Source organism: Manis pentadactyla, chromosome 13 (assembly GCF_030020395.1).
Source record: "Manis pentadactyla isolate mManPen7 chromosome 13, mManPen7.hap1, whole genome shotgun sequence".
Classification (NCBI taxonomy): Eukaryota; Metazoa; Chordata; class Mammalia; order Pholidota; family Manidae; genus Manis; species Manis pentadactyla.
In genome coordinates this window covers 95,922,673-95,943,093 of record NC_080031.1, presented here as the reverse complement: position 1 = coordinate 95,943,093, position 20,421 = coordinate 95,922,673, and the positions used below count along the sequence as shown (strand labels likewise).

The 20,421-nt window shown below is 38.9% G+C and overlaps 1 protein-coding gene across 2 annotated transcripts in view; it reads left to right on the top strand.

Moving 5' to 3' along the window:
- CDKL3 (cyclin dependent kinase like 3) overlaps window positions 1–20,421 on the top strand; it is a 94,271-nt gene that overhangs the window by 17,556 nt on the left and 56,294 nt on the right. For both annotated transcript variants that reach the window (XM_036898422.2, XM_036898402.2), the window contains one exon: window positions 11,727–11,905. In XM_036898422.2, the coding sequence (XP_036754317.2) occupies window positions 11,727–11,905 (179 nt within the window). The remainder of the gene's footprint in view (window positions 1–11,726; window positions 11,906–20,421) is intronic.

The following is a 20,421-nucleotide window of genomic DNA, read 5'->3' as shown; positions in this document are numbered from 1 at the left end:
TTTCTCGAAGAACCAGCTCTTGGTTTCATTGATTTTTGCTATTGTTTTATTCTTCTCAATTTTATTTATTTCTTCTCTGATCTTTATTATGTCCCTCCTTCTGCTGACCTTAGGCCTCATCTGTTCTTCTTTTTCCAATTTCGATAATTGTGACATTAGACCATTCATTTGGGATTGCTCTTCCTTTTTTAAATATGCTTGGATTGCTATATACTTTCCTCTTAAGACTGCTTTTGCTGTGTCCCACAGAAGTTGGGGCTTAGTGTTGTTGTTGTCATTTGTTTCCATATATTGCTGGATCTCCATTTTGATTTGGTCATTGATCCATTGATTATTTAGGAGCGTGTTGTTAAGCCTCCATGTGTTTGTGAGCCTCTTTGCTTTCTTTGTACAGTTTATTTCTAGTTTTATGCCTTTGTGGTCTGAAAAGTTGGTTGGTAGGATTTCAATCTTTTGGAATTTTCTGAGGCTCTTTTTGTGGCCTAGTATGTGGTCTATTCTGGAGAATGTTCCATGTGCACTTGAGAAGAATGTATATCCTGTTGCTTTTGGATGTAGAGTTCTATAGATGTCTATTAGGTCCATCTGCTCTACTGTGTTGTTCAGTGCTTCCGTGTCCTTACTTATTTTCTGCCCAGTGGATCTATCCTTTGGGGTGAGTGGTGTGTTGAAGTCTCCTAGAATGAATGCATTGCAGTCTATATCCCCCTTTAGTTCTGTTAGTATTTGTTTCACATATGCTGGTGCTCCTGTGTTGGGTGCATATATATTTAGAATGGTTATATCCTCTTGTTGGACTGAGCCCTTTATCATTATGTAGTGTCCTTCTTTATCTCTTGTTACTTTCTTTGTTTTGAAGTCTATTTTGTCTGATATTAGTACTGCAACCCCTGCTTTCTTCTCACTGTTGTTTGCTTGAAATATGTTTTTCCATCCCTTGACTTTTAGTCTGTACATGTCTTTGGGTTTGAGGTGAGTTTCTTGTAAGCAGCATATAGATGGGTCTTGCTTTTTTATCCATTCTGTTACTCTGTGTCTTTTGATTGGTGCATTCAACCCATTAACATTTAGGGTGAGTATTGAAAGATATGTACTTATTGCCATTGCAGGCTTTAAATTCGTGGTTACCAAAGTTTCAAGGTTAGCCTCTTTAGTATCTCACTGCCTAACTTAGCTCGCTTATTGAGCTGTTATATACACTATCTGGAGATTCTTTTCTTCTCTCCCTTCTTGTTCCTCCTCCTCGATTCTTCATATGTTGGGTGTTTTGTGCTGTGCTCTTTCTAGGAGTGCTCCCATCTAGAGCAGTCCCTGTAAGATGTTCTGTAGAGGTGGTTTGTGGAAAGCAAATTCCCTCAGCTTTTGTTTGTCTGGGACTTGTTTAATCCCACCGTCATATTTGAATGATAGTCGTGCTGGATACAGTATCCTTGGTTCAAGGCCCTTCTGTTTCATTGTATTAAATATATCATGCCATTCTCTTCTGGCCTGTAGGGTTTCTGTTGAGAAATCTGACGTTAGCCTGATGGGTTTCCCTTTATAGGTGACCTTTTTCTCTCTAGCTGCCTTTAACACTCTTTCCTTGTCCTTGATCTTTGCCATTTTAATTATTATGTGTCTTGGTGTTGCCCTTCTTGGATCCTTTCTGTTGGGGGTTCTGTGTATTTCCGTGGTCTGTTCGATTACTTCCTCCCCCAGTGTGGGGAAGTTTTCAGCAATTATTTCTTCTAAGATACTTTCCATCTCTTTTCCTCTGTCTTCTTCTTCTGGGACCCCTATAATACGGATATTGTTCCTTTTGGATTGGTCACACAGTTCTCTTAATATTGTTTCATTCCTGGAGATCCTTTTGTCTCTCTCTATGTCAGCTTCTATGCGTTCCTGTTCTCTGATTTCAATTCCATCAATGGCCTCTTGCATTCTATCCATTCTGCTTATAAACCCTTCCAGAGTTTGTTTCATTTCTGCGATCTCCTTTCTGGCATCTGTGATCTCCTTCCGGACTTTATCCCATTTCTCTTGCGTATTTCTCTGCATCTCTGTCAGCATGTTTATGATTCTTATTTTGAATTCTTTTTCAGGGAGACTGGTTAGGTCTGTCTCCTTCTCTGGTGTTGTCTCTGTGATCTTTGTCTGCCTGTAGCTTTGCCTTTTCATGGTGATAGGAATAGTCTGCAGAACTGGGACGAGTGACGGCTGGAAGGACTTCCCTTCTTGTTGGTTTGTGGCCCTCCTCTCCTGGGAGAACAGCGGCCTCTAGTGGCTTGTGCTGCGCAGCTGCGCGCAGACAGGGTTTCTGCTTCCTGCCCGGCTGCTATGGAGTTAATCTCCGCTGTTGCTGTGGGCGTGGCCTGGCTCGGGCAGCTACTCCAAAGTGGTGGAGTCGCGTTGGAGCAGGAGCTGCTGGGAGGCTATTTATCTCCGTAAGGAGCCTCCCTGCTCCCTGCAGCCCAGGGGTTAGGGTGCCCAGAGATCCCGGATTCCCTACCTCTGGATTAAGTGACCCGCCCTGCCCCTTTAAGACTTCCAAAAAGCACCCGCCAAAACAAAACAACGCCCACCAAAAAAAAAGAGAAAAAGAAAAAAAAAAAATTTTTTTTTTAATTAAAAAAAAAAAAAAAAAAAAAGGTGGTCGCTCGTTTTTCTTTATTCTCCGGTGCCAGCCTCAGGCCTCTGCTCACCGGTCTTTCTGCCCTGTTTCCTTAGTATTGGGGTCCCTATCCCTTTAAAACTCCCAAAAAGCGCTCGCCAAAACAAAACAGCAAAAAAGCAAAAAAAAAAAATGGTCGCGCGCTTTTCTTATGCCGTCGGTCGCCCAGCCTCCAGTGCCTGCTCACTGTTCTTGCTGCCCTGTTTTCCCAGTATCGAGCGCCCTGCACTCTGTCCCGGATGGCGGGGGCTGGGTGTTCGGCAGTCCTGGGCTCCGTCTCCCTCCCGCTCTGCCTGCTCTTCTCCCGCCGGGAGCTGGGGGGAGGGGCGCTCGGCTCCCGCGGGGCCGGGGCTTGTATCTTACCCCTTTCGCGAGGCGCTGGGTTCTCTCAGGTGCGGATGTGGTCTGGATATTGTCCTGTGTCCTCTGGTCTTTATTCTGGGAAGGGTTGTCTTTGTTATATTTTCATAGATATATGTTGTTTTGGGAGGAGATTTCCGTTGCTCTTCTCACGCCGCCATCTTCTGCCCCGCGGTTTGCTAATATTTTGTAGACAATTTTTGCATTTATGTTCATCAGAGATAATGGTCTATGATTTTCTTTTTTGTGGTGTCTTTATTGGTATTAGAGTGATGCTGGCCTCATAGAATGAATTTGGGAGTATTCTATTCTCTTCTACTTTTTGGAAAACTTTAAGGAGGATGGGTATTAGATCTTCTTTAAATGTTTGATAAAATTCAGCAGTGAAGCCATCTGGTCCAGGAATTTTGTTCTTAGGTAGTTTTTTGATTACCAGTTCAATTTCGTTGCTGCTAATTGGTCTGTTCAAATTTTCTGTTTCTTTCTGAGTCAGTCATGGAAGGTTGTATTTTTCTAGGAAGTTGTCCATTTCTTCTAGGTTGTCCAATTTATTGCCATATAATTTCTCATAGTATTTTCTAATAATTCTTTGTATTTCTGTGGTATTCATTGCGATTGTTCCTTTTTTCTTTCTGATCCTGTTTGTGTGTGTACACTCTTTTTTTCTTGATAAGTCTGGCTAGGGGTTTATCTATTTCATATATTTTCTCAAAGAACCAGCTCCTGGTTTCATTGATTCTTTCTGTTGTTTTATTCTTCTCAATTTTATTTATTTGTGCTCTGATCTTTATTATGTCCCTCCTTCTGCTGACTTTGGGCTTCATTTGTTCTTCTTTTTCTAGTTTCTTTTATTGTGTGTTTACACTGTTTATTTGGGATTGGTTTTGTATTTTGAGTAAGCCTGTATTGCTCTATACTTTCCTCTTAGAACTGCCTTTGCTGCATCCCACAGGTTTTGGGCTGTTGAGTTTTTGTTTTCATTTGTCTCCATGTCTTGCTTGATTTCTGATCCACTGGTTATTTAGAAGCATGTAGTTTAGCCTGCACATATTTGTAGGCTTTTTTGTTTTCTTTGTGTAATTTATTTCTAGTTTCATACCATTGTGGTCTGAGAAGCTGCTTGATACAATTTCAATGTTTTTTAATTTACTGAGGCTCTTTTTGTGGCCTAGTGTGTGACCTATCTGTAAAACTATTCATGTACATGTGAGAAAATGTGTATCCTACTGCTTTTGGGTGGAATGTTCTGTAGGTATCTGTTAAGTCCACCTGATCTAGTGTATTGTTCAGTGTCTCTTTCTCCTTATTTTCTGTCTGGTTGATCTGTCTATTGCTGTGAGTGGTGTCTTAATAGTCTAAAATGAATGTGTTGCACTCTATTTTCCCCTTTAATTCTGTTAGTATTTGTTTTACATATTTAGGTGCTCCTATATTGGGTGCATAGATATTTGTAATGGTTATATCCTTTGTTGGACTAACCCCTTTATCATTATGTAATGTCCTTCTTTGTCTCTTGTTACTTTGTTTTAAAATCCATTTTGTCTGATATAAGTACTACTACTCCTGCTTTTTTCTCCCTAGTATTTGCTTGGAATATCTTTTTCCATCCCTTCACTTTTAGTCTGTGTGTGTCTTTGGGTCTGAAATGAGTTTCTTGTAGGCAGCATATAGATGGGTCTGGTTTCCTTATCCATTCTGCTGCTCTATATGTTTTGATTGTTGTATTCAGTCCATTTACATTTAAGGTGCTTATTATAGATATGTACTTAATGCCATTGTAGGCTTTAGATTTGCTATTACCAAAGATTCAAGGATAGCTTCCTTGTTATCTAACAGTCTGCCTGCCTTATATCACTGATTACTCTGTGTCTATCTAAAGATACTTCCCCCACTTCTTCTTCTTCTTCCTCCTCCACACTTTATATATTGGGTGTCATATTCTGCACTTTTTGTGTATCCCTTGACTGTTTTTGTATGGTTGATTTAATTTTGTACTTGCTGGGTAATTAATTGGTCTACTACCTTTACTGTGAGTTTATTTTCTCTGGTGACTGCTGTTTAGCCTTAGGAATATTTCCATCTACAGAAGTCCTTTTAATATATCCTGCAGGACTGGTTTAGTGGTGGTGATATCCTTCAACTTTTGTTTATCTGAAAATTGTTTAATCCCTGCTTCAAATTTAAATGATAATCTTGCTAGGTAGAGTATTATTGGTTCAAGGCCCTTCTGTTTCATTACATTACATGCCACTCCCTTCTGGCCTGTAAAGTTTCTGCTGAGGAGTTTGCCGATAACCTGATAGGGTTTCCTTTGTAATTGATCTTTTCTCTTTTTGGCTGCTTTCAGTGCTCTCTCCTTGTCCTTGATCTTTGTCATTTTAATTATTATGTGTCTTGGTATTGTCTTCCTTGGGTTCCTTTTGTTGGGGGATTGGTGTGCTTCCATGACCTGAATGTCTATTTCCTTCCCCAGATTGGGGTATTTTTCAACAATTATTTCCTCAAAGAGACTTTCTATCCCTTTGTCTCTCTCTTCTTCTTCTGGTGCCCCTATTATGTGAATATTGTTCCATTTGGATTGATCACATGGCTCCCTTATCATTCTTTCATTCTTAGAGCACCTTTTTTCTCTCTATTTTTTGGCTTCATTTGTTTTCTTGCTCCCTTATTTTCTAATCACCTACAACTTCTTTAACCTGTGTAAGCCTGCTATTACACAGGGGGGTCCAGTAGAGCATGCCTGTTCCCTACAAGCAGCTGGGATCTCAGCCTCCCTGAGTGTTCTGCCTGTCTCTGTTGTCCAGCCCCACCAATCACCAGGGTACCATGCAATGTGGGTTAGTGTTCCCAGAGCAGATCTCCAGGGCCAGGTGTTCAGTGGTGCTGGGCTTGTACTCCCTTCCTACTCCGTTCCTCTTCTTCCTGCCTGTGGGCTGGGATGGGAGGAGAGTTTGGGTACCACCAGATCATGGCTTTGCCACTTTGCCGTTTTTTATAGGGTCTCCTCTTCTTTCCCAGATGTAGGTAGTCTGTTCTGCAGTCTTCAGGTCATTTTCAGGATTCGTTGTATTTGCTGTATTTTTGTGTTTTATGTGATTTTGGGAGGAGATATTTGCCTTGCCTTCCTACACTGCTGTCTTTTTCCCAGAATTGTAGTACTGAATTTATATTAAAATTTACTCACTTGTTCCTGAAATATCTTTTGCAGCTTGTTTATTAAAATCAGGAACCCATCAAGGACTGCAGTTTCCATTTGGTATTTAGGCCATACAGGGAATTTCCAGTCTTGCAGTCTACTTCAGATATCCTTATTCAGCCTCTTTCTGGAAATTATTGGCATATTTTTTCATGCACACAGTAGCACTTAATTGTATAGCATCTGATTGGAAAGTTTATTAAATTGAAGAGCTAGTTTATTTAGGACCAGCCCCTCTGAGGCTCTTAAAGGATATAGAAGTTTGAACTCTCTTCTTAGATGGGTATTTAAATTTTTAAACACATAGGGCTACATAGAACAGAGGCATTTTTAAATCAGATTGTAGTACAGAGTTTTATGTAGACTGGAGCATTCCACTGAAAGTGAAGAATCACACTCATCATTTGAATCCACAGTCTGATAGTTCACACTATATACAAAAATTAACTCAAAATAGATGAAAGACTTAAATGTAAGAGCTAAAACTATAAAACTCTTAGAAGAAAACACAGGTAAAAGTCCACGTGACCATGGCAGTAGTTCTTTAGATGTGATACCAAATGCAAAAGCAATCAAAGAAAAAACTGGATTTCATCAAAATTAATAACTCGTGCGTCAAAAGGATATCATCAGGAAGGTAAAAATAATTCACAGGATGGGAGAAAATATTTGCAAATCATATAGCTGATAAGCATCTAGTATATAGGATATGTAAAATACAACTCAACAATAAGACAATCCAATTTAAAAATGAGCAAAGGACTTGAGTAGACATTTCTCCAAAGAACATACACAAATGGTACATGAAATGATGCTCAATGATATTAGTCATTATGGAAATGCAAATAAAAATGGCAATGAGATCACTTCACACCCACTAGGCTGGATGTAATTTTAAAAAGACAATAATGAATGTTGAGGAGGAAGTAACATACACTCGTGGTAATGTAAAATGATGCACCTGCTATGGAAAACAGTTTGGCAGTTTCTCAAAAAGTTAAATATAGAATTGCCACATGACCCAACAATTCTACTCTAGGTATCCACCCAAGAGAACTGAAAAAATTTGTTCACATCAGAACCTGCACAGGAATGTTCATAGCAGCATATTCATAATAGACAAAAAGTGGAAATAACTCAATGTATATCAGATAAATGGATAAACAAAATGAGGAAAATCCATACAATGAAATGTATTTAGATTGAAGTACTGATTCATGCTACAACATGAAGGAACTTTGAAAACATTATTTTAAATGAAAAAAACAGATGCAAAGTCTACATATAAAAAATTTAGAAGTCTGGAACAAGAAAATTTATATTTGTATGTCTTCTTTGAAGAAATGTCTGTTCAAGTCCTTTGCCCATTTTTAAATCGAGTTATTTGTGTTTTTATTGTTGAGTTGAAGTTTATGTATTTGGGATACTAGATGCTTATCAGATACATGATTTGCAAATATTTACTCCCATTCTGTGGGTTGTCTTTGCTTTCTTGACAGAGTTCTTTTCTATTAATTATTTTTAATAATTTCTCTTTATTGATATCCTTTATTTGGTGAGATATGTTCATACTTTAGTTCCTTAGACATTATTTCCTTTAGTTTTGACCCTATTTAAAACAGTTGATTATAGTCTTTGCCTAGTAAATTCAATGTCAGGGACTCCTCAGGGAAAGTTTCCTTTTCACTTTTATTTCTTGGGCACAGGCCATATTTATTTCTTTGCATAACTTTCTGTTTTTTTGAAATTTGATTTTTGTTTCAAAACTGGACATTTAAAATAACATTATGGAGCAACCCTGGAATTCGAGTTTTCCATCTCTCAGAATTTGTTGTGGCCGTTTGTTTACTTACTTAGTTTCCTAAAATAATTCTGTGAAGTCTGTATTCTTCATCATGTGTGACCACTGAAATCTCTGCTCACTTAGCTTAATGGTTAGCTAATGATTGGACAGAGATTTCCTCAAGGGCCTGAAGCCAATAAATCTCTCAGCCTTATTTACCAAGGGGCTCTGTGTGTTGAGACATGCCTTCAATGTTCAGGCAGGCAATTTATAACTCTGCGTTAGCCTTACCTTCATGCTTGTGCAGAGCCTCAAAGTCAGCCAGAGGTGAGAGCTCAAGGCCAATTCAGATCTTTCCTGAGCATGTGCACAGCTCTGCATGCAGCCTTCTTGATTCTTAGGAATATGTTGGAGCTTTTCAAACCCTTTATGGACATCTCACTCCAGCCTTTCTTTTTAAATATTTTGGTTAGCTTGTTGTTTCCTCTGTTGTAACTGCCTCTGGTGGCTATAATGTTATATAGTAGCTGCTAGTTATTTCTGGCAAAAGTCTCAGAAGAAAGGCTGTTTGCATTGGGTAAGCTCTGAGTTAGGTCAAATATAAACAAGCCTTTTAGTGAGATTTTCCAGTGACCTGCTGGACAGGTCAAATAATGATAGTTCCTGAGAATGGGGCTTTCTGTTCAAGTCCTTTGCCCATTTTCAAATTGGGTTATTTGTGTTTTTATTGTTGAGTTGAAGTTTATGTACTTGGGATACTAGATGCTTATCAGATATATGATTTGCAAATATTTACTCCCATTCTGTGTGTTGTCTTTGCTTTCTTGACAGAGTTCTTTTCTATTAGTTATTTTTTATAATTTCTCTTTATTGATATCCTTTATTTGGTGAGATATGTTCATACTTTTCTGTAGTTCCTTAGACATGATTTCCTTTAGTTTTGACCTTATTTAAAACAGTTGATTATAGTCTTTGTCTAGTAAATTCAATGTCAGGGACTCCTCAGGGAAAGTTTCTTATTCACTTATTTCTTGGGCACAGGCCATATTTATTTCTTTGCATAACTTTGCATAACTTTCTAAGACCTTTGGAGGAGATATAACCCTGTTCAACTCCCAGTGGTAGCTTCTAGGCTGCTGGTTTTCATGAATTGGGAGCTGCTGGTTTACAAAGCTACCAGGAGAAGGGAGAGGGGAATAAATACAGGGAAAGTTAAGAGTACCACTGGGTCATATGGTTAGTTTATGTTTTGACTTAAAAAAAAATGCTCAACTGTTTTTCAAAGTGACTACAATTTTACATCCCTATCAACAATGTATACCAGTTTTTCCACATCCTCCCCAATATTTTTTAACCTTTTGATAGCTTTTCTATTGGGTGTGAAGTGGTGTATGTGTGTGTGTGTGTGTATATATATATACATATATATATATTTTTTTTGAGAAGCAAAACTATATTCACAGATGACATGATCATATGTAGAAAATCCTATGGAATCTACAACAAAGTTAACAACTAATTAATAAGTTCATCAAGGTTGTGGGATAGAAGATCAATATGCCAAAACAAATTGTATTTCTATGTATCAGCAACAAACAAGCAGAAATTAAAAATTTAAATGCCACCAAAATAGTCTAAAAACATCAAATACTTATGGAACTCTTACAGAAGATGTAAAAGAATTGTACACTTAAAACTACTAAACATTGATGAGAGATATTAAAGAAAACCTAAACAAATAGAAATAAATACTGTGATTATGGAGGCCTCAGTGTTGTAGTAGACCAAGGAGGATGTCATCAAAATAGAGAATTTTAGAAGCTGGGATTCAGAGAGTGTTTGGTTCTCAAGGATAACAAAATTCTGAATGTGGTCATGTTGTTAGTTGTTGAAAAGACTGAAAATATTAGGCTTTCAACTGGGTGGACCTTTCTGCCCCATGCTGAGAGCACTGAGGAGGAGGGCAAAGGATGTGTGGTGGGCGGAATGTCTGAAGTGGTTCGTTAATTGTGCTTTTCCATGTCTATTTTTGCTCAGATTATATCCTCAGATCTTGGTATAGTGCCTGGCATACAGTAGTCACTAAATAAGTGTCATGGAAAAAAAGGTAAATACAGTTTTATAGGTGGTACCTTTAAGGTGGATTGTTATCCTAAGTTAATTTTTTGGCCATTTATGTAGGGAGACACTGAGGTAGAACAAGAGCCAATCCCAAAGACTTATGGCAGTAAGTTGTAGAAACAAAGAAAGATCCCCGAATTTCTGTCACTGAGATATTTTCACCTGTGCTATGATACTTTGTCAGTGATGAGAATATGCTTCATTCATTTGATAAAGTTTTTAAATGCCTTCTTTGTTTTTATCACTGTACTGGGCATTGGGGATATAGCTTGAACAACAAAGACAAGTAAGCCCTTCAGCCATTTTAAGGAATTTTAAATGTGTCCTTTAGGATGGGGAATTCTTGAAGGATGTTAAGCAGAGAAGTAGCATGATCACACATGCGATCTTAAAATAGTACTGTGACTTCATTGTGGACAGTGGATTGGAGGAAATTAGAGAGTATTCAGGAAGACCAATTGGTTGTGTAGCAATTTTGGTGAGAGAACTGAGGGAACTTGAACTAAGGAGAGTAGAAGACAGCTAAGGACTGTATAGGAGATGAAGGAGAAAAATGCCTTTATTTCTGGCTTGAGCCATGGGGTCAGTGTGGGTTCCATTCACTGAGCTAAAGGACTGTGGGGAACAAATAGGCTTGGGGGAGAAGATGATGCATTTAGTTTGGAATTTCTGAGTTTTAATGGTTTGTGGATTAGCCTTGTGGGACTTCTTGTGCATTCCATTCCTTGTGGAAAACAGGAGAGATCTTGGTCAGAGATAGAAAATTGGAAATCACTAGTATATGGATAGTTAGTAACACTGTAAGAATAGATGAGATCAAGACAGAGCAGCCAATAGGTGGGAAAAGCCCAAGAGAGTATGTTTTTCTCATAACTAAGTGAAGAAAGTTTCAACAGCAACAAAAAGTGTGGGTGAGATGACCCAGAAAACATGGTGTAGGAAAAGAGAAAGCCTAAGACCACAACCCTACATTTAAGGGACAGATAGAGAAAGAGGGACTTCTGCAGACATAAAAGGAGATTGGGGGAATATTAGGTCCCAGAACTCAGAAATGGAGGAGTGGTTGGCAACATTTTTATGTTAAGATATCAAGTAAGATATGTATTGAGGTGTGTCTTGGATTTAGCAATAATGAAGTTGTTGACTTTGGCTTGGGAAGTTTAGTAGAATTGGGAGCAGAAGAGATTACATTACCTTGAGGAGTGAATGAATGATCAGAAAGTGAGTCTGAGTAAGGATACTGTCTTCAAGAGGTTCAGCTGTGAAGGAGATGAGAGAAAGGGCAGTACTGGAGTGTGATGTAGGGTTAAAGCAAAATTACCTGATTTTATTAAGTTCCTTTGACTCTTTCACTTTCAGAAATACGATTACCTCTTTACAATTATATTTGTTTTCTTGGCTTCATTTCTTTTAGAGATGATGGGTGGAGCAAGAACTGAAAATACGTAATTATTTAGCTACAGAATATTAACCATTATGTAGTTAATGGTTTGCTTGTGGTAAGAAAATAGCTTTACTGTCTCAATTAGCTAGGTTTTCTTTGTATTGTTTTTAGAGATTCTAGATTCTATTGATAATGAAAGCTCATTTTAATGTATCTTCTGTTTGTTTTTTAGATCATTCATCGAGATATAAAACCTGAAAATATTTTAGTTTCCCAGTCAGGTATTATTAAGCTCTGTGATTTTGGTTTTGCACAGACACTAGCAGCTCCTGGGGACATTTATACAGACTACGTGGCTACACGCTGGTACAGAGCTCCAGAATTAGTACTAAAAGATACCTCTTATGGAAAGTATGTATATTTTGGGATCCTGTCTGGCCTTTCTTGGTCATGTCTTTTTCTCTTGTGTATCTGTCACCCCTACTACTGAAGCCCTCTGAATTCTGTGTCTGGGTTGGGGCTAAGAAAGGGACACTTTAAAACAGGACAGAGACCCTATAGGCACCTGCTCTGCTTGCTATTTATGTTGGCATGCTTGCCCTCTGGGGCTAAGTGGCCAATGCAGACATCTTTCAGGCTGCATCTATGCTTGCTTTAAGTTGTGGCTCATCCTTTGCAGAGTTGCCTCCTGTGCTTATGTTTAGGGTCTACATTCTGCAAAGATTTTAAATTGTGCCAGTGTTACCACAGAAACTATCAAGTATCCTATATCCTGGTATATGGCACTCTCTTTGTGAAGACTGGCAAATAATCACTTTCAAACTGTACTGTTTTAGATGCCTCAAAAAGTAGCATGGTCTAAGTATATTATGAAACAGTGCAAACAACATATGAAACAGAAAACTGATATACAAATAATGCATCTAGAAGAACACAAAGGAACCAAGTTGTACAGCTTAATACAAGAAATGGGTGGGTGGGTGGGTGGGGTTGGATAATCCTCACGTGCTTTTCCTAGAAACCATTATTCTGCTTTTGTAATAATATATTAAAGAGTACTTACTTTATGCCAGAAACTTCTAAATGCTTTATACTGATTACATCATTTAATTTTCACAACAGTCTGTGATGAAGGTACAACTATTATCATCCCCATTTTAAATAAGAGGACACTCAGGGACAGAAAGGTAAACTAATTTGATCAATGTCACTCTAGAGTACCTTTTGAACTGTTCTTACCACTGATATCCTACACAATCCATTTCTGTGCCTTAGTTTCTTTGTATCATAGAACCAATAGAAGGACCCAAGGTTTGTTCATAGGTTTGTTGTGAGGATTAAATGATTTAGTGAATGAAAAAGATTAAAACATAGTAAATGCTCAATAAATGTAGCCTCCATAAGGTCACTCTGTGCTGCAGTTTTATCCTCTCTTCATGATGTAGCTTAAATTCTTTTTCTGATGCACTAATTCCTATTCCATTGACTCCAAATCATATCCCTTTCTTTTTTTTTATTAAGGTATCATTGATATACAATCTTATAAAGGTTTCACATGAGCAACATTGTGGTTACTACATTCAGCCCTATTCATATCCCTTTCTTAACTCTTTTGTATATTATCTGTAAATTTTGTGCCAGTTAATACCTGACTATGTCCTAATTATACTCTAACTCCTCTCTGTTTATTTATTTATTTATATTATTGTATCATTAATATACAGTCACTTGAGCAACACTGTGGTTACTAGACTCACCCCATTATCAAGTTCCCCCCCACACCCCATTACAGTCACTGTCCCTCAGTGTAGTAAGATGCTATAGAGTCACTACTTGTCTTCTCTGTGCTGTACTTCCTTCCCCATGCCCCCCCAACATTATGTGTGCTAATCGTAATGCCCCTTAATACCCTTATCCCACCCTTCCCACCCATCCTCCCCAATCCCTTTCCCTTTGGTAACTATTAGTCCATTCTTGGGTTTTGTGAGTCTGCTGCTGTTTTGTTTCTTCCGTTTTTTCTTTGTTCTTATACTTCACATATGAGTGAAGTCATTTGGTACTTGTCTTTCTACACCTTGCTTATTTCACTGAGCATAATATCCTCTAGCTCCATCATGTAGTTGCAAATAGTAGAATTTGTTTTCTTCTTATGGCTGAATAATATTCCATTGTGTATATGTACCACATCTTTTTTTTTTTTTGGTATCATTAATCTACAATTACAGAAAGAGCATTATGTTTACTAGGCTCCCCCCTTCACCAAGGTCCCCCCACGTACCCCTTCACAGTCACTGTCCATCTGCATAGTAAGATGCTGTAAAATCACTACTTGTCTTCTCTGTGTTGCGCAGCCCTCCCCGTGTCCCCCACGCACTATACATGCTAATCAAAATGCCCTCTTTCTTTTTTCCCAACCCTTATCCCTCCCTTCCCACCCATTGTCCCCAGTCCCTTTCCCTTTGGTAACTATTAGTCCATTCTTGGGTGCTGTGCTTCTGCTGCTGTTTTGTTCCTTCAGTTTTCCTTTGTTCTTATACTCCACATATGAGTGAAATCATTTGGTACTTGTCTTTCTCCGCCTGGCTTATTTCACTGAGCATAATACCCTCCAGCTCCATCCATGTTGTTGCAAATGGTAGGATTTGTTTTTTTCTTATGGCTGAATAATATTCCATTGTGTATATGTACCACATCTTCTTTATCCATTCATCTACTGATGGACACTTAGGTTGCTTCCATTTCTTGGCTATTGTAAATAGTGCTGCGATAAACATAGGGGTGCATATATCTTTTTGAAACTGGAGGGCTGCATTCTTAGGGTAAATTCCTAGAAGTGGAATTCCTGGGTCAAATGGTATTTCTATTTTGAGCTTTTTGAGGAACCTCCATACTGCTTTCCACAATGGTTGAACTAATTTACATTCCCACCAGCAGTGTAGGAGGGTTCCCCTTTCTCCACATCCTCGCCAACATTTATTGTTGTTTGTCTTTTGGATAGTGGCGATCCTTACTGGTGTGAGGTGGTATCTCATTGTCATTTTAATTTGCATTTCTCTGATGACTAGTGATGTGGAGCATCTTTTCATGTGTCTGTTGGCCATCTGAATTTTTTCTTTGGAGATCTGTCTGTTCAGCTCCTCTGCCCATTTTTTAATTGGATTATTTGCTTTTGGTTTGTTGAGGTGCATGAGCTCTTTGTATTTTTTGGATGTCAACCCTTTATTGGATCTGTCATTTGTGAATATATTCTCCCATACTGTAGGATACGTTTTTGTTCTATTGATGGTGTCCTTTGCTGTACAGAAGTTTTTCAGCTTGATATAGTCCCACTTGTTCATTTTTGCTTTTGTTTCCCTTGCCCGGGGAGATATGTTCATGAAGAAGTCGCTCATGTTTATGTCCAAGAGATTTTTGCCTATGTTTTTTTCTAAGAGTTTTATGGTTTCATGACTTACATTCAGGTCTTTGATCCATTTTGAATTTACTTTTGTGTATGGGGTTAGACAGTGATCCAATTTCATTCTCTTACATGTAGCTGTCCAGTTTTGCCAGCACCATCTGTTGAAGAGACTGTCATTTCCCCATTGTATGTCCGTGGCTCCTTTATCATATATTAATTGACTATATATTTGGGTTAATATCTGGACACTCTATTCTGTCCCACTGGTCTGTGGCTCTGTTCTTGTGCCAGTACCAAATTGTGTTGATTACTGTGGCTTTGTAGTAGAGCTTGAAGTTGTGGAGTGAGATTCCCCCCACTTTATTCTTCTTTCTCAGGATTGCTTTGGCTGTTCAGAGTCTTTTGTGGTTCCATGTGAAGTTTAAAACTATTTGTTCCAGTTCATTGAAGAATGTTGTCGGTATTTTGATAGACATTGCATAAAATCTGTAGATTGCTTTAGGCAGGATGGCCATTTTGACAATATTAATTCTTCCTACCCAAGAGCATGGAATGAGTTTCCATTTGTTAGTGTCCTCTTTAATTTCTCTTCAGAGTGTCTCTTGTAGTTTTCAGGGTATAGGTCTTTCACTTCCTTGGTTAGGTTTATTCCTAGGTATTTTATTCTTTTTGATGCTATTGTGAATGGAATAGTTTTCCTGATTTCTCTTTCTGTTAGTTCATTGTTAGTGTATAGGAAAGCAATAGATTTCTGTGGATTAATTTTGTATCCTGCAACTTTGCTGAATTCCGATATTAGTTCTAGTAGTTTTGCAGTGGAGTCTTTAGGGTTTTTAATGTACAATATCATGTCATCTGCAAATAGTGACAGTTTGACTTCTTCTTTGCCAATCTAGATGCCTTGTATTTCTTTGTTTTGCCTGATTGCCATGGCTAGGACCTCCAGTACTATGTTGAATAACAGTGGGGAGAGTGGGAATCCTGGTCTTCTTCCCGATCTTAGAGAAAAAACTTTCTGCTTCTCGCTGTTAAGTATGATGTTGGCTGTGGGTTTGTCGTATATGGCCTTTATTATGTTGAGGTTCTTGCCCTGTATACCCATTTTGTTGAGAGTTTTTATCATGAATGGATGTTGAATTTTGTTGAATGCTTTTTCAGCTTCTATGGAAATGATCATGTGGTTTCTGTCCTTTTTTTTGTTGATGTGGTGGACGATGTTGATGGATTTTCAAATGTTGTAACATCCTTGCATCTCTGAGATAAATCCCACTTGATCATGATGTGTGATCCTCTTGATGAATCTTTGAATTCTTGATGTATTTTGAATTTTGCTAATATTTTGTTGAGTATTTTTGCATCTATGTTCATCAGGGATATTGGTCTGTAATTTTATTTTTGGGTGTGGTCTTTGTCTAGTTTTGGTATTAGAGTGATGCTGGCTTCATAGAATGAGTTTGGAAGTATTCCTTCCTCTTCTATTTTTTGGAAAACTTTAAGGAGAATGGGTATTATGTCTTCTCTGTATGTCTGATAAAATTCAGCGGTGAATTCATCTGACCCAGGGGTTTTGTTCTTGGGTAGTTTTTTGATTACCAATTCAATTTCTTTGCTGGTAATTGGTCTGTTTAGATTTTCTGTTTCTTTCTGGGTCAGTCTTGGAAGGTTGTATTTTTCTAGGAAGTTGTCCATTTCTTCTAGGTTTTCCAGCTTGTTAGCATATAGATTTTCATAGTATTCTCTAATAAATTTTTGTTTTTCTGTGGGGTCTGTCATGAATTGTCCTTTCTCCTTTCTGATTCTGGTGATGTGTGTAGATTCCATTTTTCTCTTAATAAGGCTGGCTAGGGGTTTATCTATTTTGTTAATTTTTTCAAAGAACCAGCTCTTGGTTTCATTGATTTTTTCTATTGTTTTATTCTTCTCAATTTTATTTATTTCTTCTCTGATCTTTATTATGTCCCTCCTTCTGATGACTTTGGGCCTCATTTGTTCTTCTTTATCCAGTTTCAATAATTGTGACTTTAGACTACTCATTTGGGATTGTTCTTCCTTTTTTAAGTAGGTCTGGATTGCTATATACTTTCTTCTTAGAACTGCCTTTGCTGCATCCCACAGAAGTTGGGGCTTTATGCTGCCATTGTCATTTGTCTCCACATATTGCTTGATCTCTGTTTTAATTTGGTCATTGATCCATTGATTATTTAGAAGCATGTTGTTAAGCCTCTATGTGTCTGTGAGCCTTTTTATTTTCTTTGTACAATTTATTTCTAGTTTTATGCCTTTGTGGTCTGAGAAGTTGGTTGGTAGAATTTCAATCTTTTTTAATTTACTGAGGCTCTTTTTGTGGCCTAGTATGTGGTCTATTCTGGAAAATGTTCCATGTGCACTTGAGAAGAATGTGTATCCTGTTGCTTTTGGGTGTAGAGTTCTGTTGATGTCTATTAAGTCCATCTGTTCTAGTGTGTTGTTCGGTGCCTCTGTGTCCTCACTTATTTTCTGTCTGGTGGATCTGTCCTTTGGAGTGAGTGGTGTGTTGAAGTCTCCTAGAACAAATGCATTGCATTCTGTTCTCTCCTTTAATTCTGTTAGTATTTGTTTCACATATGTTGGTGCTCCTGTATTGGGTGCATATATATTTGTAATGGTGATATCCTTTTGTTGGACTGACCCTTTTATCATTATGTAATGTCCTTTATCTCTTGTTACTTTCTTTGTTTTGAAGTCTATTTTGTCTGATACAAGTACTGCAACCCCTGCTTTTTTCTCTCTATTGTTTGCATGAAATATCTTTTTCCATCCCCTGACTTTTAGTCTGTGTATGTCTTTGGGTTTGAAGTGAGTCTCTTGTAAGCATCATATAAATGGGTCTTTCTTTTTTATTCATTCTGTTACTCTGTGTCTTTTGATTGGTGCATTCAGTCATTTACATTTAGGGTGATTATTGAAAGCTATGTACTTATTGCTGTTGCAGGCTTTAGATTCATGGTTACCAAAGGTTCACAGGTAGCTTCTTTACTATCTAGGCATCTAACTTAACTCTTTTATTAAGCTATTATAAACACAATCTGATGATTCTTTATTTCTTTCCCTTCTTATTCCTCCTCCTCCATTCTTTATATGTTAGTTGTTTTATTCTGTACTCTTTTGTGTTTCCTTTGACTGCTTTTGTGAGTAGTTGATTTTATTTTTTGTCTTTAGTTAGTATTTGGTTGGTCTGCTTTCTTTGCTGTGATTTTATTTTCTCTGTGACATCTATTTAGCCTTAGGAGTGCTTCCATCTAGAGCAGTCCCTTTAAAATATCCTGTAGAGGTGGTTTGTGGGAGGCAAATTCCCTCAACTTTTGTTTGTCTTGGAATTGTTTAATCCATCCTTCATATTTAAATAATAATTGTGCTGGATACAGTATTCTTGGTTCTAGGCCCTTCTGTTTCATTGCATTAAATATATCATGCCATTCTCTTCTGGCCTGTAAGGTTTCTGTTGAGAAGTCTGATGATAGCCTGATGGGTTTTCCTTTGTAGGTGACCTTTTTTCTCTCTCTGGCTGCCTTTAATACTTTGTCCTTATCTTTGATCTTCGCCATTTTAATTATTATATGTCTTGGTGTTGTCCTCCTTGCGTCCCTTGTGTTGGGAGTTCTTTGGGCCTCCATGGTCTGAGAGATTACTCCTTCCCCAGTTTGGGGAAGTTTTCGGCAACTATTTCTTTAAAGACACTTTCTATCCCTTTTTCTCTCTCTTCTTCTGGTAACCCTATAATGCGAATATTGTTCCATTTGCATTGATCACATAGTTCTCTTAATATTCTTTCATTCCTGGAGATCCTTTTATCTCTCTCTGCCTCAGCTTCTCTGTGTTCCTGTTCTCTGATTTCTATTCCATTAATGGCCTCTTGCACCTCATCCAGTCTGCTCTTAAGTCCTTCCAGAGATTGTTTTATTTCTGTATTCTCCCTCCCTACTTGCTCCTTTAGCTCTTGCATATTTCTCTGCAGGTCCATCAGCATGGTTATGACCTTTATTTTGGATTCTTTTCCAGGAAGATTGGTTAAATATATCTCCCAAGGCCCTCTCTCAGAGGTTGTCTGGGTAATTCTGGACTGGACCAAATTCTTCTGCCTTTTCATGGCAATAGAGGTAGCTGTAGGCAGGTAGCATGTGTGTCAGCTGGGAGAACGAAGTCCTCTCCTGTTTGCTGGTCACTGTGCCCTTCTCCGCTGCCTGTGTCAGTTTCCCCACACTCCTGGAGCAGCCTCTGGGTTAATCCCCTAAGCTGCTGTGGGCGGGGTCACCGTCAGAGTAGCCCAGAGCCCTGCAGAGAGTGGCAGGCATGCCAGATGTGCTCTCCTGTGAGAGCGGCGCCCCTTCGTGCCTTGCCCCGGTTTCTTCTGCCTGTTGCAGGCAGCTGCACCTTGGCGGCGGTCTTTCGGTCTGGCCTGAGTAGCTGTGCACCAGGAGGAGATTCTGGGCGGCTGCTGGGGGCATGGCTGCTCCCAGGCCGCTCCACCGCTGCCTCTCTCAGGCTACTGGGCCACTGTGTTGGGGGTCATGCCGGCTGGGGTAATGACTGGCAGGCTGCTTATCACCGTGAGGGGCTTCAGAGCTGCACTGCTGCCCAGGGGGTTAGGGTGCCTGGAGCTCCCCGGGATTCCCAGCTGCTGGGCTTAGTGTGCCAGGACAATTCCATCTACCTGTGAGGTCCCTGTCCCTTTAAGACTTTCAAAAAGCACTCGCTTTTCTTTTGTGTCAGGGGAGCCGGTTGCATTGCAGGAACCTGCTCACAGATTTTGCTTTTCCATTTCTCTAATATCCAGCACACCATGCACTGTGTGTCTGTGCTCCCGGTGTGAGTTACTATAGCTGGTTGTTTAGCAGTCCTCAACTTTCACACCCTCCCTGCTCTGACTCCTTTCCTCCCACTGGGGAGCTGGGGTGGGGGGAGCGCTTGTGTCCCGCCAGGCTGTGGCTTGTATCTTACCCCCTTCATGAGGTGCTGAGTTCTTGTAGATGTAGATGTAGCCTGGCTATTGTACTGTATCCACTGGCCTCTCTTTTAGGAATAGTTGTATTTGTTGTATTTTCAAAAATATGTATGGTTTTGGGAGGAGATTTCTGCTGCCCTACTCACGCCGCTATCTTGGCTCCTCCCAATGGAGGGTTTTAAAAGCAGATTAGATACAGTGAAGAACACTATAAATGAAATAGAAATTAGAGAAGAGGAATACAAAGAAACTGAGGCACAGAGAGAAAAAAGGATCTCTAGGAATGAAAGAATATTGAGAGAACTGTGTGACCAATCCAAATGGAACAATATTCACATTGTAGGGGTACCAGAAGTAGAAGGGAGAGAAAAAGGCATAGAAAGTGTTTTTGAGGAGGTATTGCTGAAAACTTTCCCAATTTGGGGAAGGAGATAGTCTCTCATGCCATGGAAGTGCACAGATCTTCCAACACAAGGGACCCAAGAAAGACAACACCAAGACATATAATAATCAAAATGGCAAAGATCATGGATAAGGACAGACTAT